The sequence below is a fragment of the Rhineura floridana genome, chromosome 8 (genome assembly GCF_030035675.1).
Source record: "Rhineura floridana isolate rRhiFlo1 chromosome 8, rRhiFlo1.hap2, whole genome shotgun sequence".
NCBI classification, from domain to species: domain Eukaryota; kingdom Metazoa; phylum Chordata; class Lepidosauria; order Squamata; family Rhineuridae; genus Rhineura; species Rhineura floridana.
In genome coordinates this window covers 128,560,228-128,587,782 of record NC_084487.1, presented here as the reverse complement: position 1 = coordinate 128,587,782, position 27,555 = coordinate 128,560,228, and the positions used below count along the sequence as shown (strand labels likewise).

Here is a 27,555-nt window from a genome sequence, read left to right as displayed (position 1 = left end):
TAGGGTTATGGGCCCAGAATTTGGGGGCTAACCCACAGTACCAGTAAGCCAGAACATGCTGGAAGAAAGGAAAAACCAGCAGGACGACCGTGGTCAAGTTAAACACCTGGAGAAACCAATATGGCAATGTCCTACACCTCAGGTATGCCATTGGAGCGTCTAAATGACACGAATTACACAAGCTGGCGGATAAAGATGCAGATGCTGCTAATCCGAGAGGACCTGTGGAACGTCATTGAGGCAGACGCACCTAACCCCACGGAGGAATGGCTACACCAAGACCAGAAGGCAAGAGCTACTATTATACGGTGTACAAGACTCTCAGCTACTGTACGTAAGAGAAACAGAAACTGCAAGAGAGGTCTGGGAGGAGCTGCGGAGTGTTCATATTAAAACCACAGCTGGAAGTAAAGTTCTACTCACGAGAAAGCTATTCCAAACGCGCTTAACAGAGGGAATAAGCATGCGTGAACACATACAAACTATTCGAGGCTTGTTTGTACAGTTACAAGAAAGAAATGTGGAATACTCGGACTTACAGCAAGTTTTTGTGTTACTTTCCTCATTGGATAAATCCTACGATGCTCTCATTTGCACATTGGAAGCTATGCCCGAATGCGAGCTCACAATGAGTTATGTCTCTGATAAACTTTTGCGTGAGGCGGAACGTCGCACAGAAAGTTTGCAACATTCCACAAAAGGCACAGCACAGAGGAGAGAAGACACCAGAGAAACATCGGTAAAGAAATGTTTCAGATGCGGTTCTGAGAAACATTTACGCAAAGACTGCAAGTCACAAAGAAAAGCCGAGCGAGGTAAAGAGACTATGTTTGTACGAGTCGTAACAGCAAAAGACAAAGAAGAAGGAGAGAACGAAAATGCGGAATGGACTATTGATTCTGGATCATCTCATTTTTTATGCAACAACAAAGCTATGTTTAGTGAGCTTAATGCCACTTCTGAACAAGTTTACTTAGCGGATGGAAAAACGCGTGAGGTACTTGGGAGGGGTGTTATTTATATACACTGTCTTAAAACGTTAGTCACAAACGTATTATATGCTCCTACTATTTCATCAAATTTAATGTCAGTTTCTAAACTGAATGCAATGCAATATGATGTATTATTTTCTAATGGAGTGTGTGAAATAAGGAAACAAGGGAAAGTATTAGTAAAAGGATATCTAAAGAACTCACTTTACGTAATAGAGCAAATCCCTAAGGTGTCTGTTAATGTAACAAGAAACAAACCTAAACATGAAGGATGCATTCATGATTTTCATAAAAAACTGGGGCATACAAGTTACTCTACGCTGGAACTAATGTCTAAGCACAGCGCAGACATAAAGTTTAAACCCTGTAATACCTTTGTTGAGTGCACTGTATGTAAAGAAACCAAAGCAATAGCAACACCTATTAGCACTAAATGTGATTGGAAATCCAAAAGAGCATTCGAGTTACTCAGTATGGATTTAGCTGGTCCATTTAATAAATCTAAGGGAGGTGCAAAATATTATTTGGTGATTATAGATCATTTCACAAAGTTTAGTTTTGTGTACCTATTGAAATCGAAAAATGAAGCGGAAAGACACATAAAGCAATTTGTAAAATGGGTAGAAGCTAAGCATAGTATTAAGGTAGCGCAGCTTCATTCTGATAGAGGAGGTGAATTCCTTTCAGGATCATTTCAGAGATACCTTAAAGCATTCCTTAACGGCTCCAGGCTCTCCACACCAGAACGGATCGGCGGAACGCCGTAACCGGAGCCTTCAGGATATGATGCGTGCTATGATGCGTGGCTGTAATCTATCATCCGGGTTTTGGGGTGAAGCAATTATGTATGCGAATTATGTTTTAAATCGACTGTATTCAAGCCCTATAATGAAAACACCCTACGAAATGCTGTATGGTAAAAAGCCGAAACATGCACACATAAAAGAATTCGGCGCAACATGCTGGGCTCACGTGCAGGAGGCACGAGGTGAAGATGAATGTAAACCATGTAAATGGGTTAAAGGGAACATTCTGGGATGTGAAAGAGCAGCATACAGAGTGTGGGTAGCAGGCTCACATATAGTAGTACTAAGCAGGAAAGTAAGTAACAAACCACTCAGAGGTGGTGCATACAGAAAGGAAATTAATGTAACCACTGAACCCTTAAGTTCACAGGATGACATAGTGATTTTTCATAATGGAACGCTGACACACAGTCATGATGCTAACCAGATGCAGCACGCACGCATAAATGAATCTGAGTCTGATTCAGAAACAGAAACGGAGACAGACACAGAGAATAGCAATAATGAGGAAGAGAGTATAGAACAAGCACAGAGTACAGAGCATGACAGAACGTTGATAAAACAAGAAACAGTTAATGTAAAGGTAGAAGGGGAAATGGAAAGCCAGACAGAAACAGAAACCGAGCCGAGTCAGTCAGAAACTGAGCCCCGAAGATCACAAAGGGCAACCCGGGATGAGCCACCTGACAGGTTTACGGTAGCTAAAGTAAATACCCAGACAACCGTAGAACCGGTACAGTCCGATGAAGAAGAGGATGATTGGACTGCGCAGGATTATAAACTGTGGTTCGCTATGTTAGACGGGGGGAGAAATTGGATGGATCATATGGATGAAAATGTACCTTGATTGATTTACTGTATGTAACAATGTAACAGAAATGTATCTGGATCAAAATGTATGTTAAAAATGTAACAAACAAAAGAAGTTATTATGTAACAAAACCTGTATTTCCTTGTGAATCCAAAAGTGGGTGAATGTTACCAGTGAGTAAATGTTTTAGATCCTCCAGGAAAACAGGAGAGGAATGAGTTAACGGGAAGGCTGAGTGATTAACCTTGGCACGTTACAGACACAGCTGTGGGAGATTAGCTCTTCACACTTTAGCCCATAAAGCCGAGAGCTAGAGAGCAGCCTGTGTGGGGCTGTAAAAGGAGACAAAGGTGTTGATGCGGAGCGGTATGCTGGCAACTTTGTTGGTGACTTGTGCTAGTGAGTGTTTGAACTCTACTAATAGGACCTGTTGGTGCTACTTGCCAATAAAAGTCCTTCTTACTTGAAGTGCTTCTGTGTGTGACTGGCATTTACTCTACATTACTGATACTTGGCTATAGACCTCATAAAATACACGCTAACACCTCCCCCCCCAGCTCTCTTGCCAGCTGAGGAAAAAGGCACATATAAGTCTGAAGCTCACTTCAATGTCCCTTTGCTGCATGCAGTGGCAGGATTAAGCTTGGGAGCCTACTTCCAATAATTAATTTGCAACGATCAGGGAAATTGTTTGAAGGCAAAAAATGGATGGTACCTTCTGAATAGCACCCATGTACCATGCAAAGGAAAAGCCATTATTAACCTTCTAACTGCAGCCGATACAGCATGGAGCAATTGTCAACAACATCCAGCATTGTCCCACTCAACTGGCATCTTGGAGCAATCTGTAAGCCAAAGCATTCCGAATTTGGATTAGCCTCATTTAAGGAAAAGAGTCAAAAATGGAAAAGAACCATACTCTCCTTATACTCTGCTTTAGGAACAGCTTTCTTGAACTTTGCACAGTGTCTACAACCCCTCCGCCTTCTGGATTTAAACCTCTGAGCACCATAAAAATAAGGATAGTTTGGTCTTCTTCCCATAACCTCCTTTACAAATCCTCTCTTTCTTCTGCTGCTTCTCGATCTATAGTTCCTCTAGTTCAAGGAGTATTCTTTCATAAAATGGATTAAAACAACTAGTGGGGGGGGGAGAGCACACTGCACTGGCTCCCAGTTGTTTTCCGGGCCCAATTCAAGGTGTTGGTATTAACCTTTAAATCCCTATACGGTCTCGGCCCAGTTTATCTGATGGAGCGCCTCCAACGCCACCAATTATGCCGCCCCACAAGATCAGCCACACAGGGCCTTCTCTCAGTCCCACCAACTAAAACAGCTAGGTTGGTGGGGACTAGAGAGAGGGCCTTCTCAGTGGCGGCCCCCACTCTCTGGAACTCCCTCCCGTATGATCTTCGGCACGCCCCTTCCCTGAATGTATTCCGCCAGGCCTTTTCAGACAGGCCTTCGGGGAGGGTTAATCTCTTTGACAAATTGCCTATTACTCTGAACTGTCATTGTGTATAGTTTTTATCGTTTGTATTGTATTATTATGATGTATTTTATTGTAACCGAGATGTACGTCGCCTAGAGTGGCCATTGGCCAGATAGGCGACACATAAACTAAATTATTATTATTATTATTATTATTATTATTAGTTTAAAACATGGTTATAAGGAGTTTGCTCTTGTTGATCCTAAACTGCATATAAAAATTAACAAAAGTTACATGTTTCTTTAAAAAGCTGAAAGTGCCCAACAAAATCTTAAGACGGGAAGAAAGAAGTGGCTGGTGATTAAGAGTACAAGCTGCTTTCTATTCCACAGAACTATAGGAAAGTTAGTTCTCAAATGGTCATGCCAGTGCGTATCAGGAAGCAAGAAAGTGTCAGAAACAGACCTCCTTAAGCAATCCTTAGTGCAGTTAATCTCCAAACTGTGGCCTGGGCATAATAATACCCCATGAGACCATGGCAGCTCCTGTGAGAAATGTATTAAATACTTAAAATTATCTTGTGAGCCCAAAGCACCTCTCTACAGAGGTATGCTCACTATGCCTCTATTGGGAACATGTAATTCTGCTACATCACTGCATGAGAACTACCTAGATGTTCCTAATTTGGGGGGGGGGGAGAGAGAGAGAGAAGAGCATTACCTTCCTACAGAGGAGACTTGACAATTCTATTTATGTGGCCACTCCAGCCTTGTCTTCTTCCAATCAGAAAGCCAGATCAGTAATTCATACAAGGAGTTTTTTCCTTGTGTTACACTCACACTCTCAACTCTCTCTCTCTCTCTTATAAGAACATAAGAAGAGCCTGCTGGATCAGGCCAGTGGCCCATCTAGTCCAGCATCCTGTTCTCACAGTGGCCAACCAGGTGCCTGGGGGAAGCCCGCAAGCAGGACCTGAGTGCAAGAACACTCTCCCCTCCTGAGGCTTCCGGCAACTGGTTTTCAGAAGCATGCTGCCTCTGACTAGGGTGGCAGAGCACAGCCATCACGGCTAGTAGCCATTGATAGCCCTGTCCTCCATGAATTTGTCTAATCTTCTTTTAAAGCCATCCAAGCTGGTGGCCATTACTGCATCTTGTGGGAGCAAATTCCATAGTTTAACTATGCGCTGAGTAAAGAAGTACTTCCTTTTGTCTGTCCTGAATCTTCCAACATTCAGCTTCTTTGAATGTCCACGAGTTCCAGTATTATGAGAGAGGGAGAAGAACTTTTCTCTATCCACTTTCTCAATGCCATGCATAATTTTATACACTTCTATCATGTCTCCTCTGACCCGCCTTTTCTCTAAACTAAAAAGCCCCAAATGCTGCAACCTTTCCTCGTAAGGGAGTCGCTCCATCCCCTTGATCATTCTGGTTGCCCTCTTCTGAACCTTTTCCAACTCTAGAATATCCTTTTTGAGATGAGGCGACCAGAACTGTACACAGTATTCCAAATGTAGCCGCACCATAGATTTATACAACGGCATGATGATATCGGCTGTTTTATTTTCAATACCTTTCCTAATTATCGCTAGCATGGAATTTGCCTTTTTCACAGCTGCCGCACACTGGGTCGACATTTTCATCGTGCTGTCCACTACAACCCCGAGGTCTCTCTCCTGGTCGGTCACCGCCAGTTCAGACCCCATGAGCGTATATGTGAAATTCAGATTTTTTGCTCCAATATGCATAATTTTACACTTGTTTATACTGAATTGCATTTGCCATTTTTCCGCCCATTCACTCAGTTTGGAGAGGTCTTTTTGGAGCTCTTCGCAATCCCTTTTTGTTTTAACAACCCTGAACAATTTAGTGTCGTCAGCAAACTTGGCCACTTCACTGCTCACTCCTAATTCTAGGTCATTAATGAACAAGTTGAAAAGTACAGGTCCCAATACCGATCCTTGAGGGACTCCACTTTCTACAGCCCTCCATTGGGAGAACTGTCCGTTGATTCCTACTCTCTGCTTTCTGCTTCTTAATCAATTCCTTATCCACAAGAGGACCTCTCCTCTTATTCCATGACTGCTAAGCTTCCTCAGAAGCCTTTGGTGAGGTACCTTGTCAAACGCTTTTTGAAAGTCTAAGTACACTATGTCCACTGGATCACCTCTATCTATATGCTTGTTGACACTCTCAAAGAATTCTAATAGGTTACTGAGACAGGACTTTCCCTTGCAGAAGCCATGCTGGCTCTGCTTCAGCAAGGCTTTTTCTTCTATGTGCTTGGTTAATCTAGCTTTAATAATACTTTCTACCAGTTTTCCAGGGACAGAAGTTAAGCTAACTGGCCTGTAATTTCCGGGATCCCCTCTGGATCCCTTTTTGAAGATTGGTGTTACATTTGCCACTTTCCAGTCCTCAGGCATGGAGGAGGACCCGAGGGACAAGTTACATATTTTAGTTAGCAGATCAGCAATTTCACCTTTGAGTTCTTTGAGAACTCTCGGGTGGATGCCATCCGGGCCCGGTGATTTGTCAGTTTTTATATTGTCTATTAAGCTTAGAACTTCCTCTCTCGTTACCACTATTTGTCTTAGTTCCTCAGAATCCCTCCCTGCAAATGTTAGTTCAGGTGCAGGGATCTGCCCTATATCTTCCACTGTGAAGACAGATGCAAAGAATTCATTTAGCTTCTCTGCAATCTCCTTATCGTTCTTTAGTACACCTTTGACTCCCTTATCATCCAAGGGTCCAATTGTCTCCCTAGATGGTCTCCTGCTTTGAATGTATTTATAGAATTTTTTGTTGTTGGTTTTTATGTTCTTAGCAATGTGCTCCTCAAATTCTTTTTTAGCATCCCTTATTGTCTTCTTGCATTTCTTTTGCCAGAGTTTGTGTTCTTTTTTATTTTCTTCATTCGGACAAGACTTCCATTTTCTGAAGGAAGACTTTTTGCCTCTAAGAGCTTCCTTGACTTTGCTTGTTAACCATGCTGGCATCTTCTTGGCCCTGGCGGTACCTTTTCTGATCTGCGGTATGCACTCCAGTTGAGCTTCTAATATAGTGTTTTTAAACAACTTCCAAGCATTTTCGAGTGATGTGACCCTCTGGACTTTGTTTTTCAGCTTTCTTTTTACCAACCCCCTCATTTTTGTGAAGTTTCCTCTCTTGAAGTCAAAAGTGACCGTGTTGGATTTTCTTGGCAACTGGCCAGTTACATGTATGTTTAATTTAATAGCACTGTGGTCACTGCTCCCAATCGGTTCAACAACACTTACATCTCGCACCAGGTCCCGGTCCCCACTGAGGATTAAGTCCAGGGTTGCCGTCCCTCTGGTCGGTTCCATGACCAACTGATCTAGGGAATAGCCATTTAGAATATCTAGAAACTTTGCTTCTTTGTCATGACTGGAACACATATGCAGCCAGTCTATGTCCGGGTAGTTGAAGTCACCCATTACTACCACATTTCCTAGTTTGGATGCTTCCTCAATTTCATATCTCATCTCAAGGTCTCCCTGAGCATTTTGATCAGGGGGACGATAGATCGTTCCCAGTATTAAGTCCCTCCTGGGGCACGGTATCACCACCCACAACGATTCTGTGGAGGAGTCTGCCTCTTTTGGGGTTTCGAGCTTGCTGGATTCAATGCCTTCTTTCACGTATAGAGCGACTCCGCCGCCAATACGTCCTTCCCTGTCCTTCCGATATAGTTTATATCCAGGGATAACCGTATCCCACTGGTTTTCTCCATTCCACCAGGTCTCGGTTATGCTCACTATATCAATGCTCTTCTCTAAGACCAAGCACTCCAGTTCTCCCATCTTGGTTCGGAGGCTCCTAGCATTAGCGTACAGGCACTTGTAAGCAGTGTCTCTCTTCAAGTGTCTTTGGCACTTGTGGTTAGGCCTGTGGTAATTTTGCTCTTCTGAATTGATATCCTGTGCCCCTGCTCTCACAATGCCTACTTCTAGGCCTACCCCTTTTAAAATTTCATCATTTCTTTGGTTTTTATCCCAGGGGGGAGGTTTATTCCGAACCGGACCTTTCTCAGCTCCTGTCGGGTTTCCCCCCTCAGTCAGTTTAAAAGCTGCTCTGCTACCTTTTTAATTTTAAGTGCCAGCAGTCTGGTTCCATTCTGGTTCAAGTGGAGCCCGTCCCTTTTGTACAGGCCCGGCTTGTCCCAAAATGTTCCCCAGTGCCTAACAAATCCGAACCCTTCCACCCGACACCATCGTCTCATCCATGCATTGAGACTGCGAAGCTGGGCTTGTCTGGCTGGTCCTGTGCGTGGAACCGGTAGCATTTCAGAGAAAGCCACCTTGGAGGTCCTGGCTTTCAGCATCCTACCTAGCAACCTAAATTTTGCTTCCAGGACCTCACGGCTGCATTTCCCCATGTCGCTGGTGCCAACGTGCACCACGACCACTGACTCCTTCCCAGCACTGTCTACCAAACTATCTAAACGACTGGCGATATCCGCAACCTTCGCACCAGGCAGGCAAAACACCTTGCGGTCTACACGCCCATCACACACCCCACTGTCTATGTTCCTAATGATCGAATCACCCACTACAAGGATCCCTCCACCCCCTGGAGATATATCCTCGGCACGAGAGGATAGCTGCTCATCCCCCAAGGAATGGGTCCCTTCTAAGGGATCGTTTCCCTCTTCCTCAGCTGGATGCTCTCCTTCCCCGAGACCATCGTTCTCCATGATAGCAGGAGAGCTATCATCGTTGGAGTGGGACACAGCTATAACGTCCCTGAAGGCCTCCTCCACACACCTCTCTGCCTCTCTCAGCTTTTCCAGGTCCGCCACCTTGGCCTCAAGGAAATGAAGTCGTTCCCGGAGAGCCAGGAGCTCATTGGACCGAGAGCACACCCACGACTTCTGTCCAACAGGCAGATAGTCGTATATGCTGCAGGCGGTGCAAAACACTGGAAAGCCCCCACACCCCTGCTGGCTTCTTACCTGCATAGTTTTGTTTAAGGTTTATTACGTCAATGGGTTGGAGACTGCGGTTTAGTTGAGGTCAGGGAACAGACGGGCAGAGTGGGGGGCCCTGGCCTCCTCGCCCTGCTGCTGAACTCGCTCTGCTGCTTAACTCGCCTTGACGCTTTGTCAGCTGGGGCCTTGACTCCTCGTCAGCTGGGGCTCCCTCTAGCTCGTGGAGCAGGCTCTATCCTGCATCTCTATCCCTGGAACATCCGCAACAGTTAAATTTCTTCGGGTTGTACAATTCTTAAAGGCACAGAGAATGTCAGACAAGTGGGTAAATCCTCATACCACGAATTTTCATGTACTCCTCTGCTTGAGAAGAGTCTTGGGTTTCAGAGCATGTGCGGAGTTCCTTGCTGAAGAGAGGTTCTGAGAGCAAACATATCTCTCTCTCTCTCTCTCACACACACACACACACACCTTTTTTGATGTAACAAAGAAGAGTGTTTCTAAAGTTAGTTCAGAGGAAGAAAGTGTGCCTTAACTATCAGAAATGCTGCCGTAGTTTATACAAACTACTTGAGCACTCAAAGCAGACAAACTCCCCATCCCTACCACTTGAACTACCCTTTCATCTTCACAATCAGGGCAGTAAAACAGAACTACGTATATACGGGGTTAAAGCGTTTTGGGGGAAATCTGCACCAAATTGGCCAAAATTCTGCAAGATACGCTGGACTATCAGATCTGTATCTATTATGCTGTACAGTAGAACCTCGTTACAACATGGCTCGCTGAACCACAGATTTGGATATACCGCGGGTATGACAATGCTTCTCTAAGTAAAATCCTGTTTACAGAGTGTGGCTTTCGTTATAAGGTGGGAGCCCTATAATGCGAGTGCGTCCTTTGTTTCCCCCACCCCCATGTTATAGTGAGATTCTGCTGAATTTGGCAAATGCTATAAAATCAAGCATAAGGCTGAAAACCTGTGCACACTTACTGGGTAATAAAGCCCCTTGAACTCAGACTTACTTCTGAAGAAATATGCTTTAGGACTGCATTGCATATTATTCATATTGAGCGTAATATCAACAACAATCTTTATCTACAGTCAACCAACCACAAATACAAAGTATGGTATTAAGTATTAAAAGATAAAACCGCTTGATAGCAGAAACTATAACAAACAGAAAACAGTCCAATTAAGTTAATTGCCATTCACAATCTTACAGGGTCTGGTCAAAATGGCCAAGTTCAAAAATTTTGCCACTTGCACAGTAATTGTCTTATCAGAACCCTCAAGTAAACCAGTCAGAAGAGACTCAAGGGGGCGGCCTGGGAAGGACTGCGTAATTGGGTATATTAGATCTTTTCTGGCCCCTTCATAGTATCTACAATTGAACAGAGAGTAATACAAAGCTAACTCAGCAGAGGGGCATAAGCCACTGGGAAAAGCCTGTAGATCAGTGGCATAGCACAGGTTTTGCATAGAAAAGGTCCTAGAGTTCAGTCTATCACATCTCAAGCTAAGATTGGGAGAGACTCCTGCTTGAAGAGAGCCCGACAATACTGAGTTTGCTGGATCAGCGGTCTCACTGTGGGTAAGAAGACTGCCATGTTCTTAAGGGCAAGGTGCTGTTACAAACAGAACCACATTGCTCCCTGCCCACTTCTGTCACACTGGCGTTTACATATAACTGGCTTGGGGCTATTAGGCTCCCCCCCCATGTTTCTGGCCTACTGAGCACATTTGCTTCTGTCATAATTAACCTTTACTCTAGCATGTGCCCCAAAATTATGGCTGAAGAGTCTAAATTAAGTGCTATAGTACAAGTATAAAAACCAGCTGAGAAATAGTGGCCAACTACACACACCACTGGTCCCCAGATTCTGGTGTGTTGTGTCTTTTAGTTTGTAAGCCTGAGGGCATGGACTGTCTTATCACTGACACACATCAGCCGCTTTGGGAGCTTTTGGGGGCTAAAGAACAGGATAAAATGCTTTAAATGTAGAAATAAAAGGTGGTTTGGAAGTCAGACTCTTAGTAGCCCCCTACTGCCCCATGTTTTCCCCTAGCAAAACCAGACATATGCTTTGCAAAATAGTAAAAATGTTATGCAACGTCAGAGAAATCTTGCCAACTTGCTCATTTTACATAGTTTATTTAGGCCACAGGATCCAGTTCTTTTTAGTGCAAAATTGGAATTATTTAAATGGGGAGTGAAAACAGAGAAAGGAATGCAGAGGACATGGTTTAATTGCCAGCAAGGATGCTGCTCACACTTACATGAGTGTCATAAATTGTCAAAGCAGCCTCATAGTCGCCCTACAAAAATAAAGAGGATTTCATTTTATATGTAAAATTGGTAACAATTCAGTCTTATGTTGGTTTGACTCAGATAATAGCTTCTTCCTACTCCTTCCCCATCACCCTGTGACTTTTGCCATTACTGTGCACTGGGATCCAAATGGAATTAGACTGTACTGAGTCCAAAGACCAATAAACTAGGCCATCACATTTTTGACAAACTAAAACATGTTTTAAGAGAGGAGGTAAGGTACAACCTAGTTCTGTCTGGGAGGGGGGCACTGCATGATGGCTACAAACGTCATTATCTGCCAACACTCCTCAGGGAAACAGCTGCTTTGGTGTTGCAGAATGCAACCCAAGGCACTGAACCTGACTACTCCTGGCATGCATGAGATCACCCAAACAAACCCATCCACACACCCACTTCAGGCTCCAGACCTGCCCACCAGCAGCATGCAGTCTCCAGGGACAGACTGTCCCCAAGGGAACACAGCATACGATTTGCTTCTTCGTTTGTTCTTATGTTGCTTGCTATGATCTCTACTGAAGGTTCACAGCTGCTTAACTTCAGCAGTGCTGCAGATACGACTCAGAGCACCTCATTCAGCTAATTTTAACAAAGATCAGTGCAAGGGGCTCATGCAGAACCTACAGCAGCCTTGCAAGTGAGCCCACAAAATATGTATGCTGTCATGCTGTTTTGTCATTGGATTTAAATGGATTTTATATATTAGTAACTTAACATATTTTGAGCACTTAAATGGAAGGGAGTCTCCATTTTTAAAATGAATAAATAAATCCTGTCCTCGCCTCTGTTCCAAAAAGGGAAAGGCAAAATACACATACAAAAATCCCAAACCAAATCAGAGATCTGTACTAGGGTAGAGACACACTTACTGTTGATCCTACACATCTGCACCTCCATTTTGTGAAAAGGGGGGCCCTTAACACTAAAACTCCACCCCTTTTTACTCTAAAACCTGATCAGATTAGCTAAATGCATTTTTAAAAAAATATAGCTTCAGACAGATTTTGCAACTGATTGGTAGGTTGCCCCTCCAGATGTGACCAATGGAAACTCTTTGCTGCAGGCTCAGGCACAGAGAGTGACTGGCCCTACACTTTGCTGTGGGCAACCCTAAAAGGTATTAAGTGGGGAAGGGAGGTGTGTCCAGCAGAAGGCAGAGTCACTTCAGAAAGCAGCCAGCAAAACCATTCTACTACTTTTGAAGTGACTAGGGTGCCTACAGCTAGTCAGCCTGGAATATCAAGTAGTGTGGCCAGCTGAATCCACCTCTTCTTATTAATGAATGTCTCTAGCAGTAGGCCGAACTGCAGGCACATACACCCTGCCATTTTGGAGAGCTTTCAGGGCAGAAATGAATTTAAAGGCCCTACCAAATATTTTGATTGCACCATTGATTGCTATCTGGGTTTTCCCTGTTGTGAGGAATAATTTGTCACATTCCTACACAGGGGTGGTGGTTGTGTGTGTTTATTGTTTTATTCTTTTCAGTCCTGAATAATACAGTTCTTTCCTCTCCATTTGTTCCCAAATATGGAGAAATTTATTGTATTCAAATGAATTTTATATCTTAGGGCACAATCCGACTCGGATTTACTCTAAGCTAAGGGGAGTTGCATGTGGTGGATCTCCAGCTGAGCTGGCATAAGTCCCTCAGCCTGGCTGAGCCGGGCCAGTTTGGTTCAGCTAGGACCCAGCTAGCTCAGCAGAGACCAGCGCAAGTGGAGCCGGCATAAGGCCTGAAAAAGGGGTGTGTTGGGGGCATGTCAGGGGAGGGGCTGAGGTGAGGGGAATTAGACCACATTCAGCTCATGTTCAGAGTGCTCCTGCAGGTCCTAATCAGGGGAAAGTTATGCTTGAAAAAAGATCAGTCTAAGAAAATAATTGCAATAGAAGTCAACAAAGAGGGCTTCTCCCCGGTAAGGGTATTTGGGAGAGCAGGCTTTTACTTTTTGGTCCCCGTGCACAGCTCCCGGCTGAGCTGGCATTCAGCCAGCCCGGAGACTCCTGAATGGCAATTGGATGCAGTGGAACTTAATGCTGGCTTCTCCTGCTCCAGCAAAACTTATGGCAACTTCCCCTGAGTTGGATTGCACCCTTAGTCAGCTATCCAAAATGAAGAAAAGGATCAACGCTCTCTCTTCTGTACAAATTTTGTGTGGATGCGAGAAACAAAGATATTAAACAAATCAAAATGAGACAAGGAACTTAAGTAGAAGAATATTTAAATGGCGAAACGGCAGCAGCAAATGAAAGGATTTCTTGCAGACTCAAGACAGACGTTACAGAAGTATCCACGTACATACCTTTTCAATAAAATACAAAGCCCAGTGCCAGTAGTTATGGCAAGCAAGCATATCACTGTCCTGGAAGAAAGAATTTTGAATAAATGACCATAAATAAATTATATTTGACAACAGTTCACAAAAAGTTACAGAATGTAACATCAGAAAGCAATCGTAGATTGTCATAGATTGCAACATTTAGATTTGACTAGTAATTAAAAAAATAGAGTCATCCAATAAAATAAAGATCACCCTGGGAAGGACTGTGTAATGGGCATATCAGTTTCTGTAGCCCCCTAATAAAAACTGCATTTGTTGTTACAAGAACAGTATCTCTTACAGAAACTTTGTTATATCTGCCCTCTGAAACGTTTGAGGCATTAAAGCATACCAAAGGAAAAGTTTTCCTGTGTCTGGGAACAGATTGTTGTTGTTGTTATGTGCCTTCAAGTTGATTACGACTTATGGCGACCCTATGAATCAGCGACCTCCAAGAGCATCTGTCGTGAACCACCCTGTTCAGATCTTGTAAGATCAGGTCTGTGGCTTCGTTTATGGAATCAATCCATCTCTTGTTTGGCCTTCCTTTTTTTCTACTCCCTTCTGTTTTCCCCAGCGTTATCATCTTTTCTAATGAATCATGTCTTCTCATTATGTGTCCAAAGTATAATAACGTCAGTTTCGTCATTTAGCTTCTAGTGACAGTTCTGGTTTAATGTGTTAACACCCAGTTATTTGTCTTTTTCACAGTCCATGGTATGCACAAAGCTCTCCTCCAACACCACATTTCAAATGAGTTGATTTTTCTCTTATCCGCCTTTTTCACTGTACAACTCTCACATCCATACATAGAGATTGGGAATACCATGGTCTGAATGATCCTGACTTTGGTGTTCAGTGATACATCTTTGCATTTGAGGACCTTTTCTAGTTCTCTCACAGCTGCCCTCCCCAGTCCTAGCCTTCTTCTGATTTTTTTACTATTGTCTCCATTTTGGTTAATGACTGTGCCGAGGTATTGATAATCCTTGACAAGTTCAATGTCCTCATTGTCAACTGTAAAGTTACATAACTCTTCTGTTGTCATTACTTTAGTCTTTTTGACGTTCAGCTGTAGTCCTGCTTTTGTGCTTTCCTCTTTAACTTTCATCAGCATTCGTTTCAAATCATTACTGGTTTCTGCTAAGAGTATGGTATCGTCTGCATATCTTAAATTATTGATGTTTCTGCCTCCAATTTTCACACCTCCTTCATTTTGGTCCAAGATAGCCCATTCAAATAAAGCATACCATTCTTAGAACTAGAAGCTGGTAAACCCAGCAACCAGGGAAGATAAAAGAATGATTAACATAAAATAGAATCAAAGCACTGTACAAATGGAAGGGACTCAAGCTCCTGAGTTACCATAGGAATCTCTATAGTAAGGATAGCCAAGTAGATGCCATGGGACTTGACCTGGTCTACCCATGTTTCTGATGTGAACGCCACCATATATTCTAATTCCAAGGATCTGTCTTGCAACATTAATCCTTACACCAACTCTGTAGGATAGGCTGATATTACTATTTCCATATTACTGATGGAAGGCTGAGGTTGATAGAATAGCAGCTTGTCTAACAACACTCAGCAAGTTTGTGACTGTGGAAATATTTGCACCAGGGATTTTCCAACTCACAGCTACACTACATTGCTTCTGAAAACATTATATGTTTATTTCAATTTTAAAATGTACATCCCAAGGCAAGTTTATGATAAAAATCCAATGGACACAATACACTATTTCAAACAATAAAATATCAAAACTGTAGCCCCCTGCCCCATAAAAGCAGAACACAGATAAGAAAAAGCAAATTAACTAGTTGTCCCATAAATTCTCTGTAATAGAAAGGATTTAGCCATCTTTCCAAAAATTAGATGGAATCAGCCCAAATTAGAGAGTGGATGCAACCACTGAAAAGGCCCTTTTATCTGACTTACCTCAGAATAGCAGTGTGTGCGTGCGCGCGCACACACGCACAAAGAGAGAGAGAGAGAGAGAGAGAGAGAGTAAATGAAGAACTTATAGTAAAGCAAGCTTTTTCAGTGTGAGAGAATGCAAGCAGCCATCTCAGAAAGCTAGGTATTTTACCTTCCAGTTATTTTCAGTTTGCTTCATAAACGACAGCCCACTCTTCAGATCTGCTTTCATTTCATTCACATGAGCTATAGTGTGGACAGACCATGCATCTGTCTGGTTGATAGCTAAAGCCTAACAAAAGATTAAGAGGAAAAATGTGTACTTGTTAGCTAATGTGCTATTTCTTCTGAAGTTAGGAAAGTATGTATGGCACTTGGCCTTGGTTGAGTTACACGGCGAGAATGCCACTTTAGAGGCAACTGAAGAATTACCTAAACTAGAATACTCCACTGAGAAGCAGTGGAAAAGAATTCTAGAATGTTTCTGGAGAGAGGCTGTTGGAGGCTAAGAGGAAACAGCTTGTGATGAGGAGAGCAAGCAGGGATCAAGGGAATTGCAAAATGAGGCTGAGTGAGCTGACGAAATAAGACTCATATGTATGTTGTCTAACCTGCCTCTCAAGCCATGCCATCCATTCCTGCTACTGTAAATTAGGGAAGCCAGGAGATCTTAAAGAAACCAAGAGAAGTCTCCTCCTTTTAGCTCTTGATGGGCTAGATTGGCATAAGTGCCCAACTTACCACTGATTGCCTCTCTCACTCGCCGACACAAAAATTAAGTTGAAAACCCCATATTTCAACACCAAAGTCTGCCTTTTTCTTTTTTACCTCATAGGCAAGCTTCTCAGCACGATCAAAGAAATTGGTTTCCATCAGTCCAAAGGAGTACATGCCTTTTAAGTAACTAAACAGAAAAGGTAAAAACTGACAGAGTCAAAATGAGATTAACGGTGCTATGTGCACTGCTTTGAGAAATATTTAAAATAAATAAAATCTAAAAACAAAGATTTTATTTTATAAACTGCACAACGACTGGTATTTTTAACAGGTTCTCTCTAGAAATTAGTGCATTCAGGAAACCAACACTTTATTCTCAACAAAAGTGAGAGCAAGTGAGGTATCACTGGGAAGTCCCCTGCTCAAATCTCACTTCAGCCTTAAACAAATGTCAGCTATATCCCTGCCTCTGGTCCCAGGAGTCCTCAGAGAGTCCTCTTGTTCTCAGAGAACACCCCCGTGGGGTTCAGCTATGCCCTTTCATCCCAGCATGCCATTCTGTTTGGATATTTACACACACAGTTTCTTCTCTCACTCTTTTCTGCCCTCTTTCCCCTTGCAGAGTTTCCTCTCCTGTCAGACTTTTCTCCCCTCTTCCTGGCTCACTGCTGGGATGAACAGCCCCAGACCCTTCTATCATCTTCCTCTTTCCTTCTCCTCATTGTCCTCATTGAGGCAGGCAGATTCCCTTTGTACCTCACCTCTTCATCCTCTACCTCCTCTGTCTTTCCCCCTCATATCTCTCTCCTTGCTCTCCTGGAATCCTTGTCTGGTCTGTGTTCTCCCTCTTTCACTCCTGTCCCCCTCCTCTTTCTTCTCTCCGCTGCGACCTGGGCTGGGTGCTGGCCTTTAAATAGTTGCCAGCTGCTCTCCCAATGCATGGCGTCTCTGCACAGCTCCTCTTCCAGTCCTGATGCCTCTGTGTTGCATCAGAACAGCCAGACTGACCACATCCTCCAGGATCCCCTCACACAAGCCTTCTATTCCCTCTGCGTCAGACCCAGTCAAAATCATTCCCTCTATTTCTTAAGTTCAGAAATGACTGCCAACCCTCACGCAACCAAACAGCACCAACCACACACAACAGGGAGATATTAGCAGATTCTGAGAACCCTGAGTTATTAATCAGATACGAAGAAAAAAACCCAACTTTGGAGAACAAATAGCCCAATGACGATTAAGTGCAATCAGTGGGTTCTGAATGCTGAGTGCCTGAGGGGGAGGACCTGAAAAGCAGGTGGAAGTGGGAACGGAATGGTATCCTGGAGGACGACACAGCTGCCTGATGGGAACAACCAAAAGGAGCTCTCCACTTGGCAACATTTTGTCACATGTCCAACTTGCATAAGAACAATAGTACTGGGGGGAAATCTATTCTGAAATAAATTTACTTTCTTATTACAAATGTTTCTCTAAGACTGGGATGTGCCGATTACATATACTTTTAAACTGTAAGCCTGTAAACTGATCTGGAAGCCTTTTTTGGCTGAACAGCAGGATAAAAAAATTGTTTAAATAAAAAAATAAACATGCTGGATAGCAGTATCACTGAGGAACTAGGGTATGATCCACCTGACATTTCTTATCTGATGTTTTTTGACCCAGAAGAATGAGAGAGAGCAGCTGAAGCAAAATGATCTTACCTACTAAGAGGAATATCTGGTGTCCAGTGAGGATAGACTCGGGCAATAGAGTCCCTCATCTGTGTTTGATGTCCCAAGTAAAAATAAGTATCATGTGCAAATTTGAGGGCTAACAAGTCAGTTGGGTGGTTCTGTAAAATTTGATCCCAGGTATCACAAGCTTTTGGGAGCTGCCTACAGAGGGAAAAGCCACACAGGTTAGTAGTTCCTAGAAGGTATATCAATATCCATTCACTTGACCTGCTCTCTGTAAGAATTTCATGCAGATGACCAGGTAGAAATGCTCTATTTTCTTTTAGGCAACAGATTATTAACACTTGTCTGGACAGGAGGGCTAGTAAAAGTTGTTTTTACCGGCTAGTAACTTTTGTGGGTTTCCATGCATTGCTGCTTGATACTGCTGCCCACCTTATTATTTTTAAAGGCATAAAATGCTACTTAAATAATATTTGTTACTGATAATTCATGGCTTATTTGTTTTAAAGAACCATTTGTTTACACAACTTGTGATCCATTGAGCCAAACACAGCCCACCAAGCACCAAGTTCCCGTTTGTGGGATTAGATGTTTGGGTTGGTCCGTAAAGCCACTCTAGAATAGAATTCTTTATTTACAGTCATAGACCCATGTTTGAAAGCAATACAGGAATGTATATAGAGAAGAGGGGGAAAAAATGCAAACAGCAAGAATTAAGAACATGTAAGAGAAATACATTTCTGCTAGGCCGCATGGACAAATTTAGTAACTTGGAGAGTGATTTCTTTATCGGAGCCAGATAGCAAGTAAACAATGGTAGCTTCAGATGATTTAGAAGATGTTTTTAGCAATAAGTCATTAAGATACTTAAAGCGAATCTGAGAATACAAAGGACATGAAAAAAAGCTGTGTTGGAGGGTTTCAATACCAGCACCACAGGGACAAACACGCTGCTCATAGGCGACCCCCCTGAACCTCCCTTCCAAAAGCACAGAATATAAGGAGTTGAACCTAGCTTTAGAGAATGCTAGGCGGAATTTGGGAATTGTAAGCAAATCTAAATAAGAACTAAGTTTTTCGGGGAGAAGGTTTAATTTCAAGTACAGTGGGGAGCATATTTTAGAAGCCTTTGAGATTGAGGTTTGATAGTCAATATCCTTAATTCGTGCACGTATTATAGCTAAAGCATCGCTTGGGGAGTGGGCTAGTAAGTATTCCTTTGAGAGGCCCATTTGCAATAGTTTCATTTCCAGTTTATTGTTCCATTTGGATGGGCAGTTATCATTCCAGAACAGAGATAAAAGGCCAGATGTATTTTTGGTTGATATTTTAACCCAATAGTTTACAGTCGCCAGCCAAGCTTGGCATTCCATTGAAATGATCCCACATTCCAATCTAAGTGCCGCTGAGGGTGCGCATCTAGTAAAGCCACTCAATAACAATGAGTAACATTGTGCCTCATTCCAAGGGTAGGCGCTGGAGAGATACTGTTCGGCAAAGAAAGAAAGAAATTTCTGAGTTACAAAGCAAAACCAGAAATGTTTTAAAAGGAGGGGGGCAAGTACCCAAATTCAAGCTTTTTTACAACATAGACAATTATAGATTTTGAGAGAGCTAGGTTTTACAGAAAAGGCAAAAGTTTTTCCAACTTCAAAGCCTAAAACCAAGGGCTTACCCATTAGCAAAGAGCTCCAATGCAGACACATGTAACTTCTCCCGTTCAGTCAATGGTTGAGACTGTGACAGTGCCACCATTTTCTTTATTGCATTATCTAGTTTTCTGTCTAGCCGCACTGAACTCCCAGTACCGATCAGAACCAAACCATTAGCAATCACATGACCCATTGCTGAAAATCAAATCAAAAGTAAAAAACTTTAGGCAAAAGGTTACACCAGGGTGTGGAACCTGCAGTCCCTGACCTAATTCATGCAGATAGGGGGAGCCTGGAAGGAAATGAGGAGGAGGAAGCCAAAAGAGATGGAGTAATGGAATGAGACAGAGGTGAAAGCCTTAGCTGCAAATGATCAGTTCAGACTTACTGCAAGAACGATCTATCCTTCCACTGGCAAATACTTGGTGGGGAGGGAGAGAAGGAGGTGGCAGAAAGAGGGAGAAAGAGAAAATCAGGTGATCCCACCCACATTTGGCTCTGGCCCCACCCACCACCGGCATGTGGCCCCCAACAGATTACCCCTGAAGGAATGAAAAAAGGTTCCCCATCTTTTCATTATATAATAATTTGTTCTTCAAACATAAAAGAAGGCTTTTACATAGAAGGACAAAAATATATATTTAGCATCGAGAATCACATCCAAAATATTTTGCATCGTATATTCAAAGCCAGGAAGACCAGAAACATTAACCTTTAAATGAAAAAGAAAAGCTAAGATTTTAACAAAAATCTACTATGGCCGATATAGATTCAAAAATCATTTTAATTAAATTAACTATAGGTAGTGTTAATCAGTTTTTTCTGTTCAGATGAAACAACAAATCACAGTTAGCTAAAAGTGGAAGCAAAAGCTTCTTCTCTCATGCAGTTGATGGAGGAGTTCAGGAGAGAGAATGGACAGGCAGATGAGCCACTGGTTTAGCATAATGTCCGAGTACAATCATTAGGAACTCAGTAGAGTTTTATTTGGTGGGCCCAAATAAAATAAAATGTTCTACTGATTCTCTCTCTCTCTTTATTTGGCCAATTCTTCATGTTTTTAATTACAAGATAACCACTTAGGACACACCGATGCACTAAAATCATTTTCTTACTTACAAAACATAGGATCAGCTGCCTGTAGTTTTGAGAGAGATCCTTCAATGCCCCCTAGGCTTTTATCATTCGTCCAGGTCACATACTGTAACAAATATAAAGAACAAACACTGATTTTCTTCTCATTCTCTCATGCAAATGAATCTTACACAGTAAGCAGAAAACAAATTTAATAAATTTTAGCTTCTGTCAGACAGGGCAATCCATGGGAATATTCTTAATGCCACTGTCTTAGTTCCATTAATACTACAATCAAAATAACTAGCCAACTTTAACTCTTGTTTCTGTAGGACAGATTAACCCAGTTATTCTCGAGTCGAGTTCAAGATTGCTTTAGATGGATTAGCAAAATTAATATCTCCCAGACATAAACAGCAGCAGCAACTGTATCTTTTACTATATTCTAACTACTAATACTATATCCTAACAACAATGATTAAAAGGGAGGAATTTCTTCACTTACATCAAGGATTGCTGTTGGAAGACTTCTTCAAATATTATGCTTAATCATTCTAGGTTTACTTATTGACTGCATTTAGTTCACACAATCAAGAAGTTAATCTTGTGAATTTCCCATGGGAGGGCAACTTCCTGAAATGAAATCTGGCCTGCAAAAGTTTGTTACAATAAACCTCTTAGGCTGCAATCCAATACGCACTTACCTGGGAGGAAGTTCCACTGAACCCTGAGTAGACATGTACTGGATTGCAGCCTTAGCCTGTGGCAGCAAAAAACAAAGACTCTTGTGATACCTCAAAGACTAAAACAACTACCCCTCTTTAAAATTTGTTTTCTTTTATTACTTCCACCCAAAATATATGGGGAAAATTGTATCCGACATTCAAAGAGGGTAAAAAAATAAAATTAACAATGCTTTTGTGCCCAGTAAGGGTGGTGTAGTGGTTAAAGTGTTGGACTACGACCTGGGAGGCCAGGGTTCGAATCCCCACATAGCCATGAAGCTCCCTTGGTGACCTTGGGCCAGTCACTGCCTCTCAGCCTCATGAAAACCCTGTTCATAGGGTCGCCATAAGTCGGAATCGACTTGAAGGCAGTACAATTGCATTGCAAGGTCTGCAATAATATTTTCCTAATTCCTACCTGAGCCAGGGTAGCATCATACATTTGACAGGCCTCATTACTTGTGGTTGAAAGAACAAGTCCAGCATCCTGCCAAGCCTGCAAAAGACATGAGACACAAAATTGTTTACTGTATCACCAGTAAAGAAACGTAAAAGTTCTGGAAATTTTGAAGCCACAAGAGAAAAACATTAAAAAAAATAATCTGGGAGAAATGAAAATACAAGTAACATCTAAGAACATTAAATGCCTTGAGGTTTAATAATGCATTTTCACACAGAGCCTTTGGGCCCCACTTCTGCTCACTGTTGTTAATGTGGAAGAGAAATGCAAGATAAGGCATTTACCATGCAAATTAGTATTTTGGTCAATGTATATACGCATTACAAAATTATTTTTGAGCTTTCAGCCTTATGTGCAAACGTCCTTAAACAATTCGTGCAATAATACTATTATCTCTGAAGGGCTGGGGCTGCTGTAGATGGTGCTTGCCTGTGATCTCTTGCTACAACACTGGCAATGTTTTGGCACCTTTTAAAGACATAGGCTGCTTTCACACATGGGGCTAATAGCGCTAGTTTAACAGATTAAAAATCTAGCACTTCGTTCCAGATTTAAAAAATCCCTTTCACACTGCAGTACCGATTTAGCGGCATTTCGCGCAATGGTCTTTCACACAGCACTCTCACCTACCGCGGCCGTTAGAAGACTGCTTCTTTTCCCGCCTTTTCTATTCAAAAGCTCTGCTTGTTCCTTCTGCATGGGGGTGTTTGAAAAAGGCGTGATCACGATCAGCTGAGAGGCGCGGTAGCACAGGAGCAGAGGCTCTGGTCGAGCACAAGCAGCAGCAGCACAGGCTGCTCTCAGGAGCAGCTGGGATTGGCTGGGAGGCACGGCGCCGGTGGCGCAGCAGTGCGCAAAGGCTTCATGCTGGGAGGGCTGTTGGTAAGGGCAGGAACGCACTGCATGCTGGGATGGCTGTCATGTGAGCAGCGGCAGCTAGCGCAAAACCCCCGCAATCTTCTGGGTTCCCAGCCTGCTATCGGAATTTTTCTGGTATCATTTATTGCGGAAATTAGCGCTAAACTTCCACTACATTCCACCAGAATTCCGGAGCTACCCGTTATGTCGTGTGAAAGCAAACAATTTATGCGCAATTTAACAGGAAATAAATCATCAGAATAACGGAATAAAGTGCAGTGTGAAAGCACCCATAGTTGAGTCTCGAGACATTTGATGGTGTTTAATTTTGTTATGTTTTACCTCCGCTTTTTCGTTAATAGCTACATGATAAAACTGTGTACTGTGACATTATTGTTGATTTCTTTTGCATAATTCTTCCCCCCCTTGAAACTAATGTACAAGGAGGCATAAAAATGCCCAAATAAATAAAAAAGGCCAGTCCCAGCCCTCTGTCATGTGTATCTTTGGGTGATACAGCCAGAAGCATTATTTTTCTGCATTCACATGTTGCAGTTCCATTAGTACACATTCCAGTCAATAAGGCTTTCTTTCAGATGTTATTTCAACAGCACAAAAAACAACAAATTGTGAGTGACTTATGGGCAACAAGCAGACTTCTCAGAAGCAACTAAATCACTTCACAAGGTCTTGCAAACTACTACAGATATTGGAGGCTTTTTCCAAAGTTATGTCAACACTGTTTACAAAAGCCCTCAAAGGCATCCCATGATACTACAGTCACAAACTGCTACATACTCTCCCACCTCTCATACTACTGCTTCCTTACAATGGATTCTGAACTTTGTTCATCTTTTGTGTTCCCAGGGTAATAAACACTTCTATCTCGAGAGAATTGTGTAAGCTTTAACAGGATAAAGTCCAATCCCTAATCAACCCAGAGATATAAACCTTCCTACTCCCATGTTAAACCCTTGAGTACACAAGTAATCAGAAGGCTCAATGATGCCAGAGGTCCAGGATCAGGATCCATGCGCGCACATCGGGGAAGTGACACTGGGGAAGGGATATTTTCTGCATTTCCCCCAACATTGTTTCCAAGATCTAAGACCACCTCTATGTCTCTCCCCACAGAGCTAATAGCAGCTTTGAGGTGAAATGTACAATGAAAGGATAAATACCACTCTCCCCACCCCCATCTTGCCACTTCTCTGATCTTCTATTTTTTAAAAAAACAAACCAACCACACACCGGGTTTTTTTTTAAAACAAAGAACATTAGTAAAAACAAGAAAAGCAGGGCACCTGTAGCTCTCCAGATGTGGACTCTAATTTTCAATAGCTTTAAGCAACACGGCCAATTGTACAGAATGATGAGAGTTGTAATTCAATAACATCTGAAGGGCCACAGGTTCCTACTTTGTATCTAATTTGACCAAGAGATTCAAGGAAGTTAAGGGGTGGTTACTGCAGGCAACTGTACAGATCTACAAGTCTTCTACTCAGAACCCCTTTGAGTTCAATGGGATTTACTCCTAGGTAAGTATGTGAAAGACTGCAGCAGAAATGGAAAACAAGTGTTTTTCACATATAGAAAGAGGAAGCCCCTACAACACCAGCAATTATGCAAAGAGCAATGCTTCTAAGACATATTTGTAAATGAAGGTGATAGTTCAGGGCCCCATACAGCACTTCTTCTGAGCTGGAAACCTTTCTCCAAAGACCAAATCATTGCAGGGTATGACTGCAGTTACTCAGTGGGGCTTCAAATGCACTCTAAATATGTTCAGGTGCACTCTTTTATATAAACCTTTCACAAGCTCCAGGGCTGAGCCCAAACAAAGATGAAAATAAACAAATTGGGCACACGTGTCCATTTTACCTTATATCTTCACCTAATATGCCACTAACCTTGTGAGGGTATTATTTACATAGCAGCTTTAATGGCATATAAGGGAAGGTGGAAGAAGACCATACATTGAGGAGCTTACAATCTAAGTTTCTACAGAGAAGAAAACAAGGGAAGGTACAGGAAAAAATGAAAACAAAGGCTGTGAACACACTAGTCTCCAGAGCAAAGCATTTGTGGCCCAGGGGTGAAATAAGACACAGACACAATATATATTTGGGTTAAATAACGGGCAACTTTATTAACCAAATTCACATTGCATAACGAACCTACAGAGGGGAACATAAGTGCGGGATTCTCCTGGTGAGTCAGGCAAAGCCTGCTTGCAGCTATTGGGGCAATTCAACCCCTGCCAGGCAAGGGGCTGCCAATCTGCCAACCCCTTGCCCTGACCACACCCATAGGGTGTGTAGGAAGGCCAACCTGCATCACCGCCTGCCCCCGGTGCCCTGAAACTCTGAGTGGATGAGACATGTTGGCCCCAAAGGCGACCCGTATCCTGCCCTCGGGCCGTATAACCCGGAGCTGCAGGCCTTTACCTTTACACTTTCCCGCACTTCCTTGCCATAAAGCGACCAATTAAGATATTAAGATCAAACAGCCAAATCAACCTAATAACCAGAAATGCACCCGTGCTAACCCTGAGCACCCTCACTGCTAACTACAGTATGGAGTAGGCAAAAGAAACCCGCCGGCTAAAGCACAGGCAAGCCAAAAATTCCTAGTCGGCCCCGAAGCGACCAAATTAATCACACTGCAGCAGAGGGAGGGTAGGGCGGGTGCCGAAGAAGAAGAGGAGGGTGAGGGGCCGGCGCGAGCTTAAATAGACTCGGCCGCTCGTCGCCCGCAGCGTGCCTTGATGACATGCCAGTCCTGGCGCGCCTGCCCTTCCTCTAAATGGCGGCTAGGGCTTCACCCCAGGCCACAAATCTCGCCCCGCAGCCGGTAAGTACCGTGCGGAGCGGGGAGTTCCATTAGCCATACCTGGTGGGGGAATGGACTGATCAGCCAATCAGTTGTGAAATCTCTTTGAAGCTGAATTTTTTTAAAAAGCACTCAAGCTGCTCCCATCAAGTTTTACAGTGAAAAAGGGAGAGGTTTGAGTAGCATTGCGTGCCCCCATTTTCAGGAGAGGTGGAGATGCACTGGAACCAACAGGTTCTACCCAAAGTAACAAGAGATTAATATAAGCAAATGTAGGAGTATATACTTATGTTTTGTTTAAGATGGCAATGATGATATATTGTAAGAGATGTCAAACACATATCTGAACTTGACATAAGGCAAACCCCCTCCTTTCTGATAGTTCTAGCTGAGGAAATTTGATCATCTGTATAGGCTCAGACTGTTAAATGTATTAAGGGAGGGGTCACTCCTGCAGGCACCAATATCTCCTATGTCACCCACAAAAGGTCTCAGCAAATGTCCCCTCAAAAATCCACAATGCATGGAGACTATTTGCTCTTGCTGCTCAGTTCCTGTATGCACTGGCTTGGGCTCCCCTACATTGAATGCCCATATTTAATTAAATGCCAGGATTGGACACCCACCCTCCCTTTCAATCTGAACAAAACAAAGGTACAAACAGCTTCACTCTGTGGGCAAGCATGCAGGTGGCTGATGGAGAAGTCTACCTCCCCCCTTGATGGGGGGGGCATGCCCACACCATTTTGTGGTCCTGACTTCTGTTGTTGTTGTTTTGCTCTTTTAGACATGGCAACCATTTTGGGTTATGCCATGGCCCCACAGCAGCCATTTTGTGACTGGTGGCCAAAATACTTTATCAACATTCCAGATGCACCCACTGGCCCCCAAAGGTTGGCAACCCTGCACTAATGCGTCACTCCTATGCAGCTTACTTCTAAGTAAGTGTGCAATGATTTCAGTAAAACTAGTTTCTAGGTAGATATAGAATCAGGCTGCAAGATACCATTTGCCAATGTGCTGTCTGTATTCACCCTACAACCTCTTTCTGCGTGTGAGGGACAAACATCAGTCTCAAAAAAAAGGGAAGAAAAGAAGGGCTTGTCTACACATTATTGGGCCCTATCCCCACCTACCTTGTGAATAATGTTTTCCAGATTTTCTCCCCTCCCCCCGACATCGCTCTTTACTCAAGGGAGAAATTTATTCTTCTGAACATATGCTGTATATCCTATAATTATTCACAATTATTAACACATTAACCAGATTACAGCTATAATCCTAGCCCCGCTTACCTGGGAGTAGGGATGGGGAGAAAATTTGATTCAGTTCTCATCCAAAACTGAATCTATCAAATTTGTGCTTTCTGAAAAAATATGAGATCCGAAACAGTCATCCTTTGAAATTTGCACTTATCAGAATTTTGCAATAGTTTCCCAAACAACCAATGTTTACAACAATGTAGATATTGTGGGAAAGTGTGCATGAAAATGAATATGTTAGTGAAAATAAATTAAATTGTTTTTTAAAAGACATATTTTAAATTGTATTTGTTTTTAGTTACTGTAAACTGCCCAGAGAGCTTCGGCTATGGGGCAGTATACAAGTATAATAAATAAATAAATAAATGCATATTAGGAAAAATTGCTTGCAAAAATGTGTACACTGGTCAAAACTGCATATACAAATGTGTTCATTAGGATAGCTTTCCACTTAAATGTTGAAGAATTTGCATGAGGAATTTTTTTTTAAAAAAAGCAAATTGCTGTAGAAACTTGGAGAACTTAATTTAAGATTGGAAAAATGCAAAACAGAGATAACTGAAATGGACAGATTTTCTATCCCGACCTGGGAGTAAGGCCCACTGAATTCAATAGGACTTACTTGGGAGTAGGCATGGTTAGGATTGCGCATCTCTTTGAACTGAAGCAAAAAGAAATCATTTTCAAAGGGCTCACGTTACTGCTTTTTAACGAAAGGGAGACATGAGTCCA

General features: G+C 42.7%; 1 protein-coding gene across 5 annotated transcripts in view; it reads right to left on the bottom strand.

Moving 5' to 3' along the window:
* Window positions 1-27,555, bottom strand: part of TTC38 (tetratricopeptide repeat domain 38) — a 36,272-nt gene that overhangs the window by 8,155 nt on the left and 562 nt on the right. For 2 of the 5 annotated variants that reach the window (XM_061582472.1, XM_061582470.1), the window contains exons 2-10: window positions 21,830-21,907; window positions 20,732-20,813; window positions 19,636-19,807; window positions 17,985-18,158; window positions 16,393-16,468; window positions 15,737-15,856; window positions 13,630-13,689; window positions 11,275-11,313; window positions 3,373-3,454 (exon numbers count right to left, since the gene is read on the bottom strand). In XM_061582472.1, coding sequence (XP_061438456.1) covers window positions 3,373-3,454; window positions 11,275-11,313; window positions 13,630-13,689; window positions 15,737-15,856; window positions 16,393-16,468; window positions 17,985-18,158; window positions 19,636-19,807; window positions 20,732-20,813; window positions 21,830-21,907 — 883 coding nt within the window. Of the gene's footprint in view, window positions 1-3,372; window positions 3,455-11,274; window positions 11,314-13,629; window positions 13,690-15,736; window positions 15,857-16,392; window positions 16,469-17,984; window positions 18,159-19,635; window positions 19,808-20,731; window positions 20,814-21,390; window positions 21,447-21,829; window positions 21,908-26,856; window positions 26,928-27,445; window positions 27,494-27,555 lie in introns of those variants that run through there. The other 3 variants (XM_061582474.1, XM_061582471.1, XM_061582475.1) reach the window with 3 other exon arrangements.